The 20,021-nt window shown below is 49.7% G+C and overlaps 1 protein-coding gene across 1 annotated transcript in view; it reads right to left on the reverse strand.

The window, feature by feature from the left end:
- Positions 1–3,442: 3,442 nt before the first annotated feature.
- Positions 3,443–20,021, reverse strand: part of JPH2 (junctophilin 2) — a 66,938-nt gene continuing 50,359 nt past the window's right edge. Inside the window, exons 3-6 of the mRNA XM_003787612.1 lie at positions 8,671–8,789; positions 5,726–6,462; positions 4,862–4,956; positions 3,443–3,631 (exon numbers count right to left, since the gene is read on the reverse strand). Of these exons, the coding sequence (XP_003787660.1) occupies positions 4,876–4,956; positions 5,726–6,462; positions 8,671–8,789 (937 nt within the window). The 3' untranslated portion in view covers positions 3,443–3,631; positions 4,862–4,875. The remainder of the gene's footprint in view (positions 3,632–4,861; positions 4,957–5,725; positions 6,463–8,670; positions 8,790–20,021) is intronic.

A 20,021-nucleotide genomic window follows, 5' to 3' on the forward strand; every position in this document is an offset into this window, starting at 1 on the left:
TCGTGTTTTTCCCCTGAAGGCATTCTCTGATGTACAATAAGATTTAATTGCTGCCTAAATACTTTTCTGTATCCAATACATTCACCGTTCTTTTTTCTGTGTATGTTCTGTGATGGACAACAAAGGCTGACTCATCCCTGAGACCTTGACTACAGTTCTGTCTTTCACAAACACTCTTCTAAGGAATACGAACTACTTTGTCAAGGAAGGTCCCTTAGATGCAGAAGTTTAATTGGTGATGGTCTCATTTGCCTAAAGTCCTTGTCATTTTGCTTGCTGTCAGAGTCTTTCACTCGCGAAAGTGTCTTCTTGGTATCATGAAGAGCGTCACCACATTCAGTGCTGTCACTGGGACATCTTTCAATACAGTTTTCCTTTCCAAAAATACTCCCACCATTGGTTTCAAACTGTGTCCACATGAGCCATCTTCATGGGGAAGTTTCACTTGCAGGAACAAGAGTTGAACTAACAGCAAGTATCTTTTCAAATTCATTACCACTCTCTTTAAGCAATGCTTTGTTTGGCAGGAATATAATTCCCTTCAGTGCTTGTAAGTTCATGCATGGTACAAAACTGCATAAATCAATCCAGGATGTGGCAGGGGACAGGTCAGACTTCCTAGATCTGCCTGGAGTCCAGCCTGGAAGAGGAGGCCTCAGGCAGAGTGTTCCCTGGGCCTATGCCACCAGGGGCCACTGTCTCACTAATAATCCTACTTGTCTCCCATGGGGGCTCAGGAAGCTGTCTTCTCAAACCACCCAAGATGAGTCTAATGCAGTCTCCTTCCCTCAATGCTTCCAGTCCCCATTTCTCTTTCTTCTCCTTCTCTTCCCCTTCTTCTTCTTTTTCCTTTTCTCCTCCTCCTCCTCCTTCTTCTTCCTCTCTCTCTCTCTCTCACACACACACACACACACACGCACACAGAGACACACACACATACACACACTAGTCTGTAGACCTAGTGACTAGGCTGGCTGGCTTCCTCCTTCCCCTCTGGAGTTTTTATCAATGTCTTTGTAGACTAAAACAATCCCCTTCTCCTTCCCACTCCTACCTGGGGAGCATTACAGAGTTTTGAAAATCTCTACTACCCATAACCTACCTCATTTGAGTCTCACAACGGCATTGCCTATGGCCAGGGGGAAGGAATCATAGTCTCCTTGGCAGAAGAGGAAACTAAGGCACAGAAAGTGAGTAAGGGAACATATGCAGAGCCAGGAGCCTATTGGTAGGCGGGAGCCCCTTCCCTCCAATCCTCTTGCTGAGGGCCACTGGCTTTGAGAGAACCTTCGTGAACAGGGCTCATTTCCAAACAAGCCAAGAGAACTGCTTCCCTACCACTGACTTGCTATGTACGTGACCTTGGGAAAGTCCCTTCTCTGAGCCACTATGGCGTGTGAGCCCCATTCTAATATTGTCAGATATATTCTATGACAATATTGTTGGTGCCTGAATAATCTCCACCCCTTTGGGGATCCCAGGGTCTGCCATCAAAACTCAAGAGGACTTGCAACAGAGCTAACAGTACTGTGCATTATAATAGTAATGATACACATCTCCATTTTTCAACTGCAGTGGGCTTTAAATGACAGTCAACATTTAAAGGGTTCCTTGCAGGAGGTGGGCACTGTTGGTATCCCCATTTTACAGATGAGGAAACTGAGACTCAAAGAAATGAAGAAAGCAGCTGAGCCAGGATTAGAGCCTAGGCGTCAAAGGGCAGGCTCTTGCTTCTACTGTAAGCGGCAAAGAGAAGTTTCTGGAAGTCTGCTTTTGAAACTCAAATTCCACTGCGGAGGTCTGTGGCCTTTGAATCCCCCTCTCCAGAACTAAAGCCCCTCAGTTGACCAACAGGTATCAAGGGAACTGCAGTGGGAGGGAGAGTACAGACTGGCAGGATGGTGTTCCCAGCCTCCTCCCAGCCTCCTTCAGCCAGCCCTTCGTCCCGGGCCCACAGACACTGTAGCCCAGCCACAGCCCGTGAGCAGATGCAGGTTTATTATTGCACAGATGGGAGCATCCTGAACCCTCACCCCAAACGCCAGCCCCCAAACCAGGCCTGAGGGCCCTGGCAGCCAAAGACTTGTCCCCGGCCCCAGACCAGGTCAAAAACCCAGGACAATCAATCATCTCAGAGCCAAGGCCTGGGGCCTGTTAGCACTGAGCAGTGCCCCCACCCTCACCTCCCCACTTTCCCAGGGGTGGGGAGAAGAGTCCAAATGCAGATGCTGAGCCCTGGGCCTCGCTGGGAGGGAGGATCCATAGGCTCTTCACAGAAATGCAGGCCTAGGTCCCAACCAAACCCTGAGGCCCCAGCAGTGGTTGAAGCAGCAAGTGTGAAGCTGGAGAGAAGGTTCCCAGCACTGACTGGGGGAAGGAAAGCTGGCTTCAGCCTAAGGAAATGTCCAGGTTCCAGAGCTGCCGGGGGAGGCCCAGCCACAAGGCAGGACAACAGCAGTTCCCTCCAGCTCAGCTTGGTGTCCTCACTGCACCCTTCCCAGACTTGGAGGGGCCTGGAAGCCCTTTCCCTCCTCTTTCTGGAGCCAATGTGGTATAAAACATCTTTGAGTAAGGTACATGCAAGTACTGTCTTCCGCCAAACAAGCCAAAGAGGCCATGGTCACACAGATGGCACCCAGTTGGAGCCCACACTTGCTCCCCTCTCCCTGGGAAATGCCTCTTCACAAGCAGCCTGTCCCCAGCACCTGCACAGTCTGCTCCAGGGAAATCTCCCTGGGCTTCCATGCCATGCTCCCTGAGCTCACAGTGGGCCCTGGTGGGGGAAGAGGACAAAGCACTCCTCAGGGCATCACAGCAGCTATCTCCAGTCCCAGGGCTCCTGCACGTGACCTGTCAGCACCCCAAGCACACTGGAAGCCCCAAACACAATCCTAGCCTCAAGTTCAGACACACGGAAACACAGGGCCCAGAATTACTGCCCCTTAACCCCTCTTCCCAACCCCACCCCCAGCCACTAGGCTAGTGGCTTCCCACCCTGAGACTCCATTGTCCTCCTCTTCTATTGGTCCAGAAAGGAACTAACTGGACTGGTGGGAGGAGACAGAGCACAGTGTCCTGGCAGATTCACACCGAGCTTGTCCATGTCCTCTGTTGTCCAGAACATCTGAAAGCAAGGGAGGGAGTGTGCACTGCGTCTGTCTAGCACAGGGAAGGGGCTCTACACAGGTCTGAGGGGGTCTCCCTTGCCCACCACAGCTTCCCCAGGAGGCCTCAGCCCACAGTCATAGGGGTCGGGTAGGAGGGAGAGGGACCTAATTAGGTGACTTCTCCCCAAAACACACAAAAGCCCAGGGAGGGGACGACCTAGGCAAGGTGCGATAGAGGATGAGGATGAGGGATAGGAGCGGATCTGGAAGCTCAAAGGACCAGGGCTCTTATTTGGGGGCTTCCCTTGCCCCATGGCAGAGAGCAGGAGGTTCCCAGCACATTCCATTCCTCCTGGCACCACCAGCCCCCCAGTGCAGGCACCCCAGGAGTCTTCCTTAGACATCTGTGTTGCGAATGTGAGTTGGACCCCAGGTCTCCAGGTCCAGAGTCCAGTCCTCCTTGGCCACCCTGCCTGGCTTTGCAGAAAGATGGGTCCTCATGTCCTCAGCAGGAACTCCTGGCTCTGCAAGAGATCGCAACAGAGTCAGCAGAAGGAGAGAGGAAAGAGCTCTGAGGATGAGTCACTTACAGGGCTTAAGCCTCAGGCTTGATCTTCTCTGGGGCAAGGCCCCACCTCTGCATCCCCAAGACAGCCTCAGCTGTTGGGTCAGATGGTCAGTGGAACCAGGAACAAGTCCCCAAGGCCTCTCCTGGGCCTGGATCCCGGTCTCTATTTCTACACACATTCTATCCCCTTTGCTCCCCTCCTGCCTCCTCCCCCACTGTCTCTGATTCACTCCTTTTCATCCTAAAGTGATAGGTGCCTGCAGGAGCATTCCCAGGTCCCCTGTGAAACATGAAACCCATGGAGCCCAGCATTCACCCCCACGGCAACATCCATGAGGCTAATGCTGTCATTGGCTATTTACATGGTGACAGCACAGACTATTCTGGGACCTGCGACTGAAGAACCTATAGCCCCGCTAAACTAGGATTTTAAAAAATGGGGTCTTTGGGGGAGAGGTGGCTGGGCAAGAGGCAGGAAGTCTGTTAGCATCACCAAGCCCGGGATTTAGGCTGTAAAGGCTGGTCCTAGCAGGAGATACTTCATTCTGAGACCAGTGAGGATCATTCTCCAGCTCAGTCCAGCCCCCCCCCACCCCGCTTCTCACAGGACCTCACCCGGCCCTCCAGTGCCACCTTGGGGAGCCAGCTGACAAAGGAAGGGTTTGGGGACAGAGGGTTAATGACTGAGGTAGGGGAATAGAGATAAGTTCGTCCCACCATCCCAGGGGGATTCGATCTAGATGTGGAAATTTGGGGGTGGGGGAGAATCAAGAGCCATTTAGCTTGATGTTTGAACTTTAAGACTTTCATGTAATGAGCTGTGAGTTGAGGAAGGGGTTTACTGTCATCTTCACCCTATTCTTAAAGTAGGAGTGAGTCCCAGCTTATCCCAGCTCCCAGCAGGGCAACTTCTCAGTGAATGTTGGTTAAATGAATGAATGAATGAGCCAGTGAATGAAGCCCCCGTGCTTACCCAACATTCAGCAGGTACTCTGAAAATGCTGAGCTAATGAAGGGTTGGGGGTGCGTGTGTGTTGGGAAGACATGATCTGCCAAACCCACACTCTGGGGCCCTGCTTCTGCTGGGCGATGGGCCCCAATTAGTCACTTACCCAGTACAGGGTAAGCCCCCCTGTCCCTCCACCCTTGAGCCCAGAATTCCCACCCCTCCTCCAGCCGGCTGCACCTAGCAGATGAGGGTCAGGTCAGGAGGTGAACGAAGAGGATGGCCAGGCCGATGTTGAGCAGGATCACCATGCAGATGAGGACGGTGTTGGGGACCTGGAAGCAGTGGAGAGAGGGTACCTGAGTGCATGTGGCCTCTGAGACATTCCCACCCAGGTCACAGCTAGGCTGAACTTCTGGAAGTACCCTCCTAAGAGCATCCCTGCTTCATCCACTACAGTACCCAGGAACTGGACGGCAGCTGTCACAGCTGCAAGCACTCTTGGAAATCATGAACCGAATCCCTCAAGGTCCAGAGAAGAATGGGAGCATGTCTAGAACCACACAGCATGCAGAACTGGCCTGGAACCCAAGTGCTCCACCTTCCCGACTGCTTATTCCTCTGGGGACACATTCTTCAGTCCCTCAGAGCCTTGCTGCTGCCTCCCTGGCTCCCCACCTCTGCAAGCCCAGAGGTCCACAGCCCAAGCCCTTTTGCCCCCCCCCACCACCACCACCAAACCCTCCCCCTACATCTTGTACCAGCTGGTGCCAAAGCCAGATCCTCTTGACTTGGCGTGGGCACCTACCCTCCAGCTGCTTAGGCTCCCAGCTGCCCCCTGCTCCAGAGATCTGCCTCTGCTGCTGGGACACCAGCCTTAAAGTGGGAAGACTGCCATGGGTTTGGGCTTCCAAGACCTCTGAGGATCAGGCCAAGGCTACACTCTGCTAATCCAGAGCCCTGCTGGGCTTGTCCCTCTCTGCCCTATCCTACTTCCATCTCCCCCACCCCAGCAGCCCTGGAATCACTTGCACCTGAATCCTGCCTCAAGCTCCACCGCCTCCCGGGAACCTGACCTTGAACGCTCCTCAGGCACAGCCTCACCTCTTCCACTTCCACCTCAGCCTCTGCTGCCAGCGCTGCCTCCTTCCGCGCCTTCTTCTTGGCCCCGGCCTTGGTCAGCCCCCGGGCCTCAGTCTTGCGGGCCTTGGCCCTGGGCTCAGCTTTGGGGACGATGGGCTTGGGCTCCAGCTTGACCGGGCTCTCGGGTGCGGGGCCCCGGAGCGCGGGGGCGTGCACCGAGGCGGAGGCCGGGGACGAGGGCGCGGTGGACGGGGACGAGGGTGCGGAGTCGGGCCCGGAGAGCTCAGGCTCCGGCTCCTCCTCGAAGGGCGGAGGCTCGGGCGGCGCGGTGCGCACGGCATAGCTGTGGTAGCCCTGGTAATGCGCCACCTCGGGCTCCCGCGACGGCGAGGGCGGCGCTTGCAGCGCCTCGATGGCCATGTGCTCCGTGGCCGGGCGCGCGGGGCTGCGGCGACCCGCGCCCTCGGACGGCGTGGTCGGCCGACTGCCCTCGCCACCGGGCTCCCCGTTCCAGGACCCCGGACCCAGCAAGCCGTCCTTGGACGCCGTTGGCCGGGGTCGCTTGGGCTGCGGGGGCGTCCCAGCCGGCGACGGGGGACCGGCCTCGGGCCGAGGGGTCTCGCGCTCGTGCAGCTGTGGGCTCTCGCGGGCTCGCTCCGGGAGGCCCGCGGCGCCCGCGCCTCGCTCCGGGGGCTCCAGCAGGCTCTCCGAGTTCTCCAGAATCTCCTGGAGCAGCCGGCGTTTCTGATATTCCGGACCTACCAGGGACAACACAAGGAGGTTGGATTGCACCCCCGCCCACTGGTGGGTGATCCTGGGCCAGCCACCCAACTTCTCTGAGCTCATTCACTCACAGTGGCAGGCACTGTTCTAAGCAATTTCCAAACTCGTTCAATCATTTTAGTAATGCTATGAAGTTGATGTTATCGTAAATCTCCATTTTACATATGAAGAAAGGGAGGCTCAGAGAGGTTCAATCACTTGCCCAAGGTCATACAGCTGGCCAAAGAAAGGGCAAGGCCAAGGGTAGCACCCAGGCAGTCTGGCTCCAGAGACAATGCTCTTAATCGTGACCTGTCTCTTTCCATTCCCTTGTCTGAGAAGCGGAGCTCAGCATACCTATTTCATAAATACTAATGGGGGTTAAATGAGAGAAGGCGTGTAAAATGCTGAGCTCAGGGCCTGGCACCAGCAGCTTTATACGACCATGCAGGGCAAGTGTCGCTCTTCTTGGGACCAGCAGGGGGAGCACTGTGACCAAAAGTGACATCCTTTCTGGCACAGATAAGCGCTTCCAGGTTTCTCTATAGTCTCCTTTGGTCTCCTTTCTGCAGCCAGAATAATGTTTAGAAAACACAAATCTGGGCAGGGTGTGGTGGCTCATGCCTGTAATCCTAGCACTCTGGGAGGCTGAAGCAGGAGGATCACTTGAGCTCAGGAGTTCAGGACCAGCCTGTGCAAGAGCAAGGCACCTTCTCTACTAAAAACAGAAAAATTAGCCAGGTGCATTGTGGTGGGCGCCTGTAGCCCTACTTAAAAGGCTGAGGCAGGAGGATCGCTTGAACCCAGGAGTTCGAGATTGCTGTAAGCTAGGCGGAGCCTGTGGCACTCTAGCCCAGGCAGTAGAGTGGCAGAGTGAGAATCTTATCTCAAAAAAAAAAAAGAAAGAAAGAAAAGGGAAGGAAGGAAAGAAGTATGGAAGGGAGAAAGGAAGGAAGGGAGGAAGGAGAAAAGAAAAGAAAAAAGGAAAAGAGAAGAGAAAAAAAGGAAAAAAACCCCACAAATCTAATCATGTCACTCACTCATTGCAGAGAACTCCAGTCTCCCACCCTCAAGGGGCTCACCCCTCACCCAAGCACAAAGTCTGTGTCAGAGTCAGGAGGGCCTCCTCACACTTATCACCCACTGCCTATTTTATGATCTAGCCTCCCAGCATGCCACTCTGCTCTCAGTTTTTGCGCTTTTGTACCTGCAGTCCCATCCTTTTGATGCACCTGTCCTAAACTACTTGGTGCCATAGTTCTCTGTGTGGTCCCAGCCTAGCAGCATCCACATCACCTAATCCTTAGAAATGCACATTCACAGGCTCCATCCCTAACCTACTGAGTTAGAAACTCTGGGTGTGGGCCCAGAAATCTGTCCAGTTTGAGAGCCACTGTCTTGATAAACCCTTATCCAGCCTTCCAGGTGCAGCTCAAATGGCCTGTCGCAAGGGTACCCTTCCCCAACACCTCCCCTTTCCTAAATGGGTTAATTACTTTCTGTGAGCACCCATAGTCCCTGTTCTAACGGCACAGCACTCATCACGCTGTGTGAAACTTAACCATAATAGTGAGACAACAACCACAGTCTTTGAGAGCTAATTGTGGACTGGACACACACTTAACAGGCATTTAATACGTTCTCAAAAAGGTAGGCATTATTCTTCCTACCATTTCACAGACCAGGAAACAGCAGTTTCTGTAGGTTAAAGACCTTGCCCAAGGTCTCATAGTTGATAAGCGTGGAGTTAGCATTTGCCATGTGATTTTTCTGCTCCTCGAGATTCTGGACCCCACTTATGTATTCCCAAAGGCCGCCCCTAGTGCCTGACACATGGACAGTACTAGACTGAAACTGTTGAGCAAGGGCAAGAAGCCTTTTGCTCCCTCATCCACCAGTGACTCTCCCCACTAAGCTCCATCAGCTCTAGCTGTCTGCCCCGCTCCAAGCAGAGAAAGGGGCAACCTGCAGTACCTCCCCTGCCGCATCACAAGCTCTGCATGAAGGCAGCCATTTGTCCCTCCACATCCCCTAGCATCATCCCATCCCACGTTAGGGAGTATCCTACCATGCCCCACAGTTTCCAAAACTCACAGGCATTCAGGAACCCATTTAAGCATCTCCGCTTTCAGCATGCGAAGAAAAATTCCCACCCCAGGACTGTCCCCATCCTGTTCTATCCACCTCTCCCTGGCAGGCCCTACCTGGCTGGTAGAAGTCCGGTGCCAGCTCCCTGGCTAAATTGCGGGCAATGCTGGACTCCTGGTTGGCAGCCAGGGCGGCCTGTTCCGACGCTTCAGCTTTGGCTTTGGCATGGCTCGTCCTATGGAAACAAGATGATAGGAAGCTCAGGATCCTGCTAGAGAACCAGCCTCTGCCCCTTCTCCCCAACCCACACAGAGACACCCTGGACAGAGAGATGAGTCACTCAGTTCTCGATGAATGTTTATTGGTGCTGTACATTCCCCCAGACTGGTTTCTTTTCTTCTTGCGTACACAGCTAGACTACATTTCCCAGCCTCCTTTGTGGTTAGGTGTAGTCAGGTGACTGAGTTCTACAGTGCATTGTGGAAAGGCATAATGTATGGTATTTCCAGGCCTGGCCCATAAAAACCTCTGTGCCTTCTCTTTGTCCTCCTGTTGCTGGTTGAAGGTAGAGGGGGCCACAGCCTCAGAACCGAGTACTTAACCTCTTTTGTGTCACAGATCCCCTTGGCAGTCTGGCAAAGCCTATGGATCCAGCTCAGCGCCTGTGGCTCAAGTGGCTAAGGCGCCAGCCACATACACCTAAGGTGGCAGGTTCTAATCCAACCTGGGCCCACCAAACAACAATGATGGCTGCAACCAAAAAATAGCCAGGCGTTGTGGCAGGCACCTGTGGTCCCAGCTACTTGGGAGGCTGAGGCAGGAGACTCGCTTGAGTCCAAAAGTTGGAGGTTGCTGTGATCTGTGATGCCACGGCACTCTACCCAGGGGGACATCTTGAGGCTCTGTCTCAAAAAAAAAAAAAATCCTATGGATCCCTTCTCAGAATAATGTTTTAAAATGCGTAAAATACATAGGATTACAAATGCAGGCAGTTATGTTGGCATCCTGTTACCAAAATATGTACTTTGAAAGAACAAATTTGTAATAATAATCTATGTCATTAACACGTTAAAGTATTTATCAAATCTAATAACTACTGTAATTTAAAAGTACAGATTGGCATAAAGGGTATTTTGAGGACAGCAGTAATGACAGTAATGTGACAAGAAATCACATGCGGTTTCTGTATAGCTCCTGGTAACAAAATTACAGATACTACTAATACTACTATGGTTTATTGCCTACTTCCATAATTGCAGAAAATGCTAAGTTTTGCTTAGAGGTTAATAAAAATAAAGATGTAGCTTTCCCCATCTGTAGTAGATACTTCTGGTGCCCTACCGAAATCCCTTTACTAGGAAAATGTGCCCACACCTAGCTGCTGTGAGTGTTGGCTGCTAATGCCTCAATGCTACCCCTGAGAACTGAAAGCAGGAGAAGCCAGGTTGTTTTTGTTCCAGAAGTTAAAATACTGCCCCACCCAGGCAGCCCACACCAATGACTGATTGACACTGGCCAGCCCCCTCTTGCCCCAAGAGGAAGGAACTGCAATAGCAGTAAGGACAATTCATTGTCCAGAGACCTTGGAGAATGTGGATCAGACCACTCAGCTTTTCCTTAGCCTACCCTGCCTTTCTTACTGCTCTCTCTCCTGAGAGACTCCCTCAGTAAAGCACTTGCAGGATAACCCTCATCTCAGGCTCTGCTTCTAGGGAATCTAACCCAAAACACCATTCAAGTTCACGTGCTCCCCAAATCTATCCATGAACCCTCCTGTGGACTCCAAGTTAAGCAGTATGGTCAAAGGAATCCAACCCTATAAATGACCACAGAGAGCAAAGCCCCACTTCCCCAGTCCCACAACAGAGGTGATATAAGCAAACCTTAAACCTTTATTGCAATAAGCACTGAGATTTGTGAGATGTCTCTTTCAGCTGTCAGTCTAGACTAACACAAGTACTTGCTATAATAATAACCATCCTGTTCTAAATGGGTCAGGCATGGTTCTAAAGGAGCTAGGAAGATTATCTCATATAATTTTCCTAATGCCGTAGGAAGCTAGTGCTGTTATTATTATTCCTCCTTTACAGAAAAGGAAACCAAAGCACAAACAGGTAAAGTAACTTGCCCAAGGCCACAGAATCATAAAGCATAAGAGCTGGGATTCTGAACCAGGCAACATGACTCTGAGCTTTGTGTGCTTGAGTGCTATTCTAGAGCATGTGCTAGGAGCTGGGGTTGACCAGGAGCCAGGACAGAGAATCCTGTGCACCCAACAGGCCAGCTCCTTCCCTCACTGTCAGGTGAGGGAGCTGGATCATAAACAAACCAGGAAATGCAATTAAACAAAAAGTACTTGTTAGAGTTGTGAGCCTGCTAGAACAAAGAGTATAGAACGCAGTGAGAATGTAGACTAGGACTTAATAGAGATTGGTGGTGCAGGTGGGCTGGTCAGGGAAGGTTTCCTTCAGGATGTGACATTTCAGCTGAGACTTGAAGAAGCACATATGTAGGCCCATAAGAGGTGGGTGGGAACAGTGAGCCACGTAGACTGACAGTACACGCAATGGCCCTGAGATGGGGTAAGAGTCTGGTGCCACTGGGGGACTTCAAGGTCAAGGTGGAGTGTCCAGTCCCTGCAGGTGAGTTAATTCTTCGGGGAGCTGATATGAGTGTCTCTATATTCCAATCTCCAGCACAGAAACAGGCCCACAGTAGGAAAGAGACATTTCATTTCCTTCAGCTCCTACTACATGCCAGAGCTTTTATCTAGACCTTAAAATCCTCAAATTGACTGATCGTGAGGTAGTTTTTACCTGTTTCTACTTCATAGGTGGGGAGACTGAAACTCAGGGAAGTATCCTGCTTCAGAATGCAAAATAGTTAACATTTATAAAGCACTTCGAGCCAAGGGCTTTACAGAAATTAACTCATTTAACAAGTTACTACCATTGTTCCCTCCTTGCAGAGGAGATATCCAGGCACCAGAAGGTTTTACAGAATCCATTCAAACTTACACAACTGGTAAATAACAGAGTGAGGACTCCACCCAAGGCATTCTGGGATCTAGAGTCAACCCCTAATCACCACTCAATAATGAGTAGTGCAGTAAGCTTTAGAACCCAGAACTGTCCTCCCCACTGTGCCACACTGCCACTGTCATGCTAGCTAGATGAATGAATGCCTAAATGCGTGCCCGCATGCAGGTGCACACACAGGTATGCGCAGGGAGGCAGCCTGGAGAGGGCTTAAGAGCTTGGCTTAGAAATCAGCAGCCCTGGATTCTAATTTCTGCTCTGCCAAGGCTGGGGATAGAGGGTGAGACAATCACCTCGGGGGCACGATTTACGGGGATGTCGAGAAAACTCAAAGGTCCAGATAAATCATACTTTAATATATATATTTTTTCAGACATAGTCTCACTCTGTCGCCCTGGGGTTGGGTGCCGTGGTCTCATCATACCTCACAGCAACCTCAAACTTTTGGACTCAAGCACTTCTCCTGCCTCAGCCTTCTGAGTAGCTGGGACTACAGGCAGCTGCCGCAAGGCCCAGATAATTTTTCTATTTTTTAGTAGAGACGGGGTCTCATTCTTGCTCAAGGCTGGTTTAATGCCATTTTTCAAAAGTCCAAATTAATGCAAACAATTATTGATAAACCAAGAAAAAAACTTTACATAAAGACTAGATTTTGCACCCTGCCCATGAATCCCTCCCTCACCCTCTCCACCCTGGTCTCAGCCCCACTGGGGCACTAGGATCTTGGGTGCATGGCTTTGCTCTTCGTGCCTCAGTTTCTTCCCCTGTAAAGTGGAGATAATAATTTTCCCCTTGAAGTTGCTGTGAAAACCAAATGAGAGGCAGTAAGTGAGAGCGTTTAGCCCAGATGACGATGATGAAGCCAACCATGGCAGCGGTGGTGATCACAGCCAAGGAGGAGGAAGAGTGGAAGGATGACATTTGTGCGTCAAAATTGAGGGTGGTCCACGCATATCCCCAGGCTTGTTTTTGCCTGCTAGGTGTGAGACGAAGTCCTAAATTTCTTAGAGCCACTTCCCTGGGAACCTGAAACCCCAGGTGGGGGGAGGAGGGAAAGGGCTGGCAAACCTTCAAATTGAGAAAAATGTCCTTTTTTGGTCATGTGAGCTGAACGACGCTCATTTTCTGGTGCCTTCGGAAACTATGTTGCAGCGACTCCTCAAGAAGGAATAGCAGCCTTCCCTGGGGCCCTAGAAGATTCGGGGACTCAACTGTGGACCCTTCAGGGCAGCCAGAACAGGAGTTGGGGGGGGGGTCACCCAGCCCAGGTGATGGGAGCTGCTCTGTGGGAAGGAAGCGGGGCCCCTGCCAGATCCATTAGCTTGGACGACTGTGCCCTTATCAGCCCCGCTGTGATCTCTCCCCATGCCCCACTCTGACCTCAGGAGTGGCCCCCAGCTCCCAGCCTCCAGCCAGGAACCCCAGTGCTCTCCCAGCCCCTCCCTCCCAATCTCCTTCAGCATCCACAGCCCACCCATCACCAACTCCTACATCTCCTATTCCCTTTATAGCTTTTGGATCTGCCAGCTGCCCACCACTCTCCCTTGCCACTCCTCCTGCAAAGCCCCCTCATCTGTCCCCTCTCTGCCTATAGGCTTGCTTCCTGCAGCTGCTGCTGCACATGGGGACACAGTGAGCTCCCTTAACCCACACACCAGGTGGCCTCACCTCTTGCTTAAAGTCTTTGCAAGGCTTCCTACTGTGTTCAAAAGAGTCCCAACCACAAGGCCTGGACTTCAAGGCTGTCCAGACCCCTGGCTCAAGGCAGCCTCAACAGCGCCTAGATGGGGTGCGCCAGGCAGCCCACAGGCAGAAGAGCAGGATGAATCCCTGTAGCCCCAGAGGCCACCACTTCTAGGTGGGGCCTAGAGACCCTGTCTCTAAAAAAACAACTTAGTAAAGCATCACAAGAATGTAAAATCAAGTATCCAACATACTCAATACTAAGATGAAGTCAGTAGATGAACTAATACACGCCCACACAAGGGAAAAACTCAACTCAATTCAAGTTGAGAGAAGAGGGGATGGGGGAGGGGGATTGGTGTGCTCCCACCTAATGGACACAAAGTGAGGGTCTATGCATACTTCCTGGGTGTGGGACACATCTACAACAGGGACCCTACCTAACAAATGCAAACAATGTAACCTAATTGTCTGTACCCTCGTAATAATCTTAAATTAAAAAGAAATAAATTTAATTCAATTTAAAATCTGTATCCCTACAAAAAAACTTTTATTGGAACATAGCCACATTCACTCATACTGTCTACAGCAGCGATTTGCAACTGGTATGCCATGAAAAATTTTAAAGATCATTAATTAAATTATTTTGGAAAGAAATTTAAAGCACATTAAGTATATTCTCTCTCTCTCTTTTTAAATCAATGTAATTTAAGTGGGCCATGGAAGTTTAATTATAGGTTCAAGTGTGCTGTGCGATTTAAAAGATTAAAAAACACAGGTCTAGAGTTAAGGGCTTACTCTAGAGACGATATGACCTACAAGTCCCAAAGTATTTACCATCTAGTCTTTTTACAGCAAGAGTTTGCCATCCCCTGTTCTAATGTATTCACCCAACAAATGTCTTTTCTACTACTGTTATTAATGATCTACTAATAGTCATGATATTGAACTTGGTTATTTGTTGGTGCTCAGTTCTGTGGTATGATCTCCTTTATAGATGTATATGATCTTAGAGAGGTGGAGTCAGTTTCTCAAGGTCACACAGCTAGAAAGTGAATCTTCCCAAGCTCTAAACCCATTCCACCAAGCCACCGCCCTGCCATTACCCACTCTGGACCACTTCCTCCACGTGCTGGGACCATGGATGGGTATGGGCAGCCCTCACAGTCATCTGTGAGGAGTTCACAGCCTAAAGCAGCCCTGCCAGATTAACCTGGAGACATCCCTGGAAATCAATGGATCCACGGGGGCTCGAAGCAAAGCTACGAAACAACATGGTGGAGGAGTGATGGGCACAGACCCCAGAGCCCCAGGCTGCTCATCTGTAAAATGGGGATAATAACAGCACCTGTCCAGGGGGCTGGTGCAAAGAGTAAATCAGTTAGTAGCCAGGCAATTCTTAGGGCAGTGGCCAGAACACAGGAAGCTCTGGGTAAGTGCTTGTTACAGAAAATGAATAAGAAGGGCAGTGTTTTTGGAGGTGACTAAAACAAAAATCCTAAACATACTAAGTACCACTAAACTATTCACTTTAGAATGGGGAAAAAAGAAAACAAAACCTTCAGCACAAGAAGCATATGGTAGGTATGGAAGATGGGGGCAGAGAATCAGAGTCCTGGGCTCTGGCCTCCTCCAGCCTCCTGGAGGCTGCAGATGTGGTTCCAGGGACAGTGCTGCCCAGAGTCCTGCAGAGGTGGAGAAGCTTCAGATGCCACTGTCCTGAGCTCTCCCCAAATAGTGCCCTGGCCCTGACTCTGGCTGGCCACGGCCATTTCCCCCAGAACAATCATGGTCAGGCTAAACCAGAGGAGGAGACACAGCTGGGTGTTCAGCCACCAGCTCACCAGCTCCCTGGGAGAAAGCCCCCTCCACCACCAGGGCCGGAGGCAAGGGCAGAGTCAAGAAGGGGGGCTCCTGGCTGAGGGGAACCCTCTTCCTTCCACCTGGGACTCTATTTATTCTCCCTGTGCAAATGTGCACTGACTCCCTGCTACGTGGCACCCATCCTAGGTGCTAGAGAGACAGACAGCCATCACTGAGACAGGTGGTACCCTGCTAGGAAGGCCCACCCCAGAAGGATTAAGAGGCAAACTCAAGTCCAGATCGTGGTACTATCATGTTCTAGGTATCTGACTTTAGCTCTCAGGCCTCAGTTTCTTCAACTGTGAAATGGATAAGAATATTCACTTCACAAAACTGCAAAAGAACTTACCAGAAACATTACCTATCACCATTATTGTTGTTTTTGTTATTATTATAATACTTCCCAGCATCCCCTTCCAAAACTATTTTGGTTGCCAACAAATTGGGATACCCTTTCAAGGGTCACTCACATCATAGCATGTGGCAGTTACTTCTTCCTTTCTGTTGTCAAATAATCCATGGGTGTGGATCAACCCATTCTATTTATCTGTTCAACAGTTAATGGGCATTTGGGTTATTTCCACTTTGGGGTTACTATGGATAATGCCGCTATGGACATCTGTGCACAAGTTTTTGTTCCTCTTGGGTATAGACCGAGGAGCAGAATTGCTGCATCATATGGTAACACTCTGCTTAACCTTTTAAGGAACTGCCAAATTGGTTTCAAAGTGGCTATTTCCATTTTATGATCCATCCATAACATGTATAAAGGTAGATACCAATATCTCCACATCCTCCCTAACAGTAATTATTGTCTATATTTCTTATTGTAACCATAATAGTCGTCTGTAAAGTGCTAACTCACTTTTGTTTTGATTTTCACTTCCCTGATGGCTAATGACACTGAGCATCTTTTTTTTTTTTTTTTTGGCTGGGGCCGGGTTTGAACCCACCACCTCCGGCATATGGGGCCGGGGCCCTACTCCTTTGAGCCACAGGCGCTGCCCCCTGAGCATCTTTTCATGTACTTAATGGCCATGTGTGTATCTTCTGAGGACAAATGTCTGTTTAGATCCATTGTCCACTCTTACATGGGGTTTTTGTCTTTTTCTTAATTAGTTGTAAAATGTCTTTAAATATTCTAAGGCAATTTATAAATATAAATACATTTATATTTATTAAATAGTCTAATGCAAGATACCAGATACATTTTGCAAATATTATCCCCATTCTGTGGGTTCTCTTTTCTCTTTCACTTTGATGGTATCCTTTGAAGCACAAAAATTTTATTTTATTTTTTGTACTCTTCCTTAAATTTTACAGTTTTGCATAGAGGGATTGTCTCATTTTAATGAGGTCCAGTTTAGCTACTTTTTCTTTGGTTGCCTATACTGTTAGTGCCATATCTAAGTAGTCTTTGCCTAGTCCAAGGTCAGAAAGATTTACTCTTTTTTTTTTAATTGAGACAGAGTCTCACTTTGTCACCCTCAGTAGAGTGCTGTAGTATCATAGCTCACAGCAACCTCAAACTCTTGGGCTTAAGTCATTCTCTTACCCCAGCCTCCCTAGTAGCTGGGACCACAGGCACCTGCCACAACGCCCGGCTATTTTTTTTGTTTAGCAAGCCCAGGCTGGGTTCAAACCCACCAGTCCTGGAGCATATGGCCAGCGCCCTAACCATTGAGCTACAGGCGCCCAGTCAGATTTACTCTTATACATGTATCTTCTTCTAAGAGTTTTATCATTTTAGTTCTCACATTTAGGTTTATGAACACTGCTTGTAATAAGAAAAAAAATGGGAAATAATCTCAGGGCTTATACAAACCTATGGGGTAGGTACTACTACCATTTTACAGATGAGGAAACTCAAGCAGGGAAAGTTAAGTTACTTGCCCATTTTGTTAGGATGAGAGTTGAGCCAGACATGGCCCCTGCTCTTGGAGGACACAGATTCTGATGAGAAAGACAGAACAGGCTCAGTGCCTGTGGCTCAAGTGGCTAAGGCACCAGCCACATACACTTAAGGCAGTGGGTTCAAAACCAGCCCGGGCCTGCCAAACAACAATGACGGCTGCAACCAAAAAATAGCCAGGCCTGTGGTAGGTGCCTGGGGTCCCAGCTACTTGGGAGGCTGAGGCAGGACACTCGCTTGAGCCCAGGAGTTGGAGGTTGCTGTGAGCTGTGATGCCACAGCACTCTACCCAGGAGGACAGCTTGAGGTTCTTGTCTCAAAAAAGAAAAAAAAGAGAGAGACAGAACAGAGTGGAACATCTTGAGAGTGGAATAAACAAGACCACAGGACAGGAGCAAACCCACCGGGTAGGCCATGTGTTCAGAACGTGTATTTTACCTCTCTATCACACATTGTGAAATATAGATTACAAATACAAGTATAAGATAAAGACATACATTATAAAAATAAATTGGCAACTGGGCAGGGTGGCATGTGCCTATAGTCCCAGTTACTCAAGAGGCTGAGACAAGAGGATCGCCTGAGCCCAGCTGTTTGAGGTTGCTGTGAGCTATGATCACACCCACTGTCCTCCAGTCTGGGTGACAGGGTGAGACCCCATCTCAAAAATAATAAAATAGAATAAAACAAAACAAGACAAAATGGCTTCCTCATAAAACATTTTGGGAAGTAAGCAGATTTTTTTAAAAGAAAAAAAATCACTATTAACACTTTGGTATTCTGACACAATTAACAGCATAGCTGTAGCACTATGAAAGACTCACTGAAATTCTTTGTGCCTCGATTTTTCTGTCTCTGAAATGGGTACTATGAATATCCCCTGCCTCATAGGGTTGTGGGGATACTTAGTAATAGAGTGAATTAATGGACATAAAGTATTTAGCATGGGGCTTGGTACAAAATAAGCTCTACATGGATTTGTTCTAGTTGAAGTGGGGAGAGAAATGGTTTTGGGGTGAGATTGTGAGGCTAGGGGGGTGAGCTATCCCTCAGACCCTCTGTAGGGCCTCTCCATCTTAGAAACCCTGCCAAAATACTCCTGCCATGGTGGTGGCCTCTTCCAGATCATGTTGCATGATGACCCTTCTCCCCTTCTTAGAGAAGAGCCCACCCCCCAGCCTGGTGAGACGCTTCCTCCAGTGAGTGAGTGTGAGACACCCCCAGTCTAGAAGGGGGAGGCAAGAGAACAAGAGGAGCTCCTCATGGACAGCTAAGTATGTGCCAGACACTCCACTTAGGCAGGCAGCTGAACAGTGGCTCCAAAGATATCCAACCCTGATCCTCGGAACCTGTAAATATTACTTTATATGGTAAAAGGGGCTTTGCAGATGTGAGGAAATTAAGGCCCTTAAGATGGGAGATTATCCCGGATTATCCAGTGGGGCCCTAAATGTAATCACAAGTGTCCTGATAAGAAAGGGCCAGAGATCTGACAACAGAAGAGACCGTGATGCTGTGATGATGGGGACAGAGGCTGCAGGGACATGCTTCAAAGATCAAGGAGGGACCTCGAGCCAAGGAATGCACGGTGGCCACCACAAGTGGCAAAGACGAGGAATCAGATCCTCGCTCAGAGCCTCCCCAGGAACCAGCCATGCTATATCTTGACTTTAGCCCAGCAAAACTAATTTCAGACTTCCAGCCTCCAGAACTGTTAAAAAAAAAAAAAATGTTTCTATGGTTTTAAGCCACCAAGTTGGTAGCAATTTGTTCTGGCGGCAATAGGAAACTAAAGCAACCTGTGTGATTTCATTTCATCCTCAGGACAATCTGCTCACCAGGGGAAGCAACACAGGCTCAGGCAATCATTTGCCCAAGGCTCAGACTGGTAAGTCCAGAGCTGGCTGGAGCCCAAATCCAAGTGTGTCTGGCACCAAAGCCTCAGTCGGGGTAAGATGGCCCTAGGGGATAGTCCAGTCCAACCTCCTGGCCAACCCAGCAAGAAGAGGGCAAGGCTGGGTTAAAACCAAAGCTTCCCAGGCTGGGAGCAGTTCTATCTGATGCTCTCTAATGCCTTCTTAGGCAGGAGGTGATCATTAAATATATAGAATGTATCTGGCAAGAGGCCAAGTGGACAGAACAGCAGCAGGGGCCAGGAGATGCTTGGGGGCTTAAGGCAGCTGCTAGTTACAAACTAGTACAGGACATTTCAATATTTAACATTTGGCATGACCCTACCGGAGCATACAGCTACATGATAACCCTGGATATGTTTTCCTTCTTATGCCCCACTTGGTCCAGGAAACCTCCCCCAGAGGCCACCTCTAGTGAATTTATTCTTTGTCTCAAAAAAAAAAGAAAAGAGTCTCACTTTGTTGCCTGGGTAGAGTGCCGTGGCATCATAGCTCATAGCAACCTCAAACTCTTGGGCTCAAGCAATCCTCTTGCCTCAGCCTCTCAAGTAGCTGGGACTACAGGTGCCTGCCACAACACCCAGCTAGTTTTTCTATTTTCAGAAGAGACAGTATCTCATTCTTGCTCAGGCTGGTTTCGAACTCCTGAGCTCAGGGGATCTAAACACCTTGGCCTCCCAGGGTGCTAGGAATACAGGTGAATTTGGTCTTGACCCTCTACTTAAGTCCCCACTATGGCTTTCCCAGTGCCTGGTGGATAACGTGGAAATGCTTTCCTATCCTTCATGACTTAGTTTCTGCCAAACTTCTGGTCTGACTCCAAACTCAGCCTTCTAGGCAGACAGAAGCTTCCATTCCTTCAGAAGTGCCCTGTCTATTGCTCCTACTCCCAGGGCTTTTACACGGGTGGTTTCTTCTTCTGGGAACTCTTGTCCCCATCCCATCCTTCATTTTTTTACCTGGTGAACTCTTACTCTTCAGGACCCTTCCCCAGGGAACCACAAGCTTCCATTCCTTCAGAAGTGCCCTGTCTATTGCTCCTACTCCCAGGGCTTTTA

This window comes from Otolemur garnettii, unplaced genomic scaffold (genome assembly GCF_000181295.1).
Source record: "Otolemur garnettii isolate 467f Iridium unplaced genomic scaffold, OtoGar3 scaffold00023, whole genome shotgun sequence".
In the NCBI taxonomy this organism is placed as follows: Eukaryota; Metazoa; Chordata; class Mammalia; order Primates; family Galagidae; genus Otolemur; species Otolemur garnettii.